The 1,809-nt window shown below is 37.8% G+C and overlaps 1 protein-coding gene across 1 annotated transcript in view; it reads right to left on the reverse strand.

The window, feature by feature from the left end:
• LOC101662120 (GPI ethanolamine phosphate transferase 1) overlaps positions 1 to 1,809 on the reverse strand; it is a 106,323-nt gene that overhangs the window by 46,097 nt on the left and 58,417 nt on the right. Inside the window, exons 13-14 of the mRNA XM_013004739.2 lie at positions 1,073 to 1,094; positions 615 to 800 (exon numbers count right to left, since the gene is read on the reverse strand). Of these exons, the coding sequence (XP_012860193.2) occupies positions 615 to 800; positions 1,073 to 1,094 (208 nt within the window). The remainder of the gene's footprint in view (positions 1 to 614; positions 801 to 1,072; positions 1,095 to 1,809) is intronic.

The following is a 1,809-nucleotide window of genomic DNA, read 5'->3' on the forward strand; positions in this document are numbered from 1 at the left end:
AGTAGTTGTGTGCCATATGGAGCAATCATCCCCAATGCAGTTGTTCTGCAACAAAGCAACAAAAGGTTTAAACGGAACCTAGCAAACAAATCACACCAATCCAAAGTGAAGGCTGGGACTTGCGGGCCTGGGACTGGAATGAGTAAAAGCTTTACAGAGTAACTGGGTAATGTGCGATACAGGGTTAAATCTTTATGGAAGCAGAAAACCTCACCTTTCTCCCTTGGAGTGGTTTCGAACTACTGACTTTGAAGTTAACAGGACAACACATAAGCCTACACCACCACCAGGGCATAGTTGTAAGAAAAACAAATGTCAACAGACTTGATACCACTGAAAAAATAGATTATTTACAAAGCAATGTGTATAGCCCTGTGACATTTAGGACCAGTATGATCAATATGTCCCTTTTTCATCTAAGAAAATAAAAGTAGCCAAAGTCAAAAAATAACCATATGCAATAAAACCAAATCGGAGATAAATCAGAGTAAGCTTAATACTCATATAATATCTTACATGCTATATGAACCTTCCCTGTTTTGGTTAAATATCTGTCCTCCATCCTAGTTACTTTCACACTATTACTGAATGTTTACTGTGTTCTCTGGGCCTACCTTGACTTCTTTACTAATAATGCCTCTTGTCGGGTTGGAATGAGGCTTGATGATCATCAAAGAAACATACGTCATCCATGCTACGAAACCATTAACAACATTGATTCTCAAAAACAATCTGTCATAAGTATGATAATAAGACAGTCCTTTCAATGCAAGACCAATCAGCTCCTTGCAAAGGAAGACCTATGGAGAAAGGAAAATATAACTTGCTACAATGGAAGAAAAGAAAAAAAAAAGCCCTAGATTTCAAAGAAGAAAAAAGTATGATAGTCATAATAGTCAGATCATGTTATTAAACTGACAGCAAGAACCTATAGGTGATGGGCCTAGACAGGCTCTGTGGATTTCTTGCAGAGAAAGGTAATGAATAGAATGAAGTTATTTTTCAATCTTGATAGGAAACAGCATTTGATTTATTTTTGTTAACTTTATTTTTGTTAACTTATTTTGCTAACTTCTTGTGAATTGGGAAACGCTCTGTGGAGCAGATCAGTTTTCCATTGAATAATTCATACACATTTTGTTTCACCTCAGTGATTGCAGTCCCTCCTATAACACTTATCCCATTTCCTCCCTGTGTTTTGTTTCCATTCTTCCTTCTTTCCTAAGCCTGCTGAGCTTTTCCTTGGGCAAATGCTGCACGTGTAATCTCGAGTGGTTGATTGTTCTAAAGTGTGCATAACTTCCTAGTATTATTGTTCCTCTATTGTTTGCCTGAAGATTGTGTTCATTTCCAGACCTGAGGAGTGACTAAGGGTCTTCAACATGGGGGCTCCACCAGTCTATCCAATCAGTAATTTTGCTTTGTTTTTATGGTTGTCAGTTCTGTTCCGCACTGTTCTCCCACTATATACAAGGCCATCCCTTGCAGAGCTATTGGTAGCTGGGCACCATCTAGTTCTTCTGATCTCAAAGTAAAAACTAATGTTTTGTAGTCCATTAGTCCACTGGACTAATTGTTTCCATATCTCTTTGATTTTCTCCACTATTCAGGAAAGGGTATTTTAAAAATAAAATCCCTGTGATCATTTAAAATAGTTATAGTGTTTTAGAATTACGCTAATGAAAGTGACCTCCCTCATCGGTCAGTGTAAGACATTGAAAAAAAAAGGATAAATTGTCAAGGATTCATGAAGAGGGATGGTGGGGGAGGGGGGAAATGAGCTGATACCAAGGGCTCAAGTAGAAAGAA

The sequence above is a fragment of the Echinops telfairi genome, unplaced genomic scaffold (genome assembly GCF_000313985.2).
Source record: "Echinops telfairi isolate 266 unplaced genomic scaffold, ASM31398v2 ScPeMD7_7400;HRSCAF=8409, whole genome shotgun sequence".
Lineage (NCBI taxonomy): Eukaryota > Metazoa > Chordata > Mammalia > Afrosoricida > Tenrecidae > Echinops > Echinops telfairi.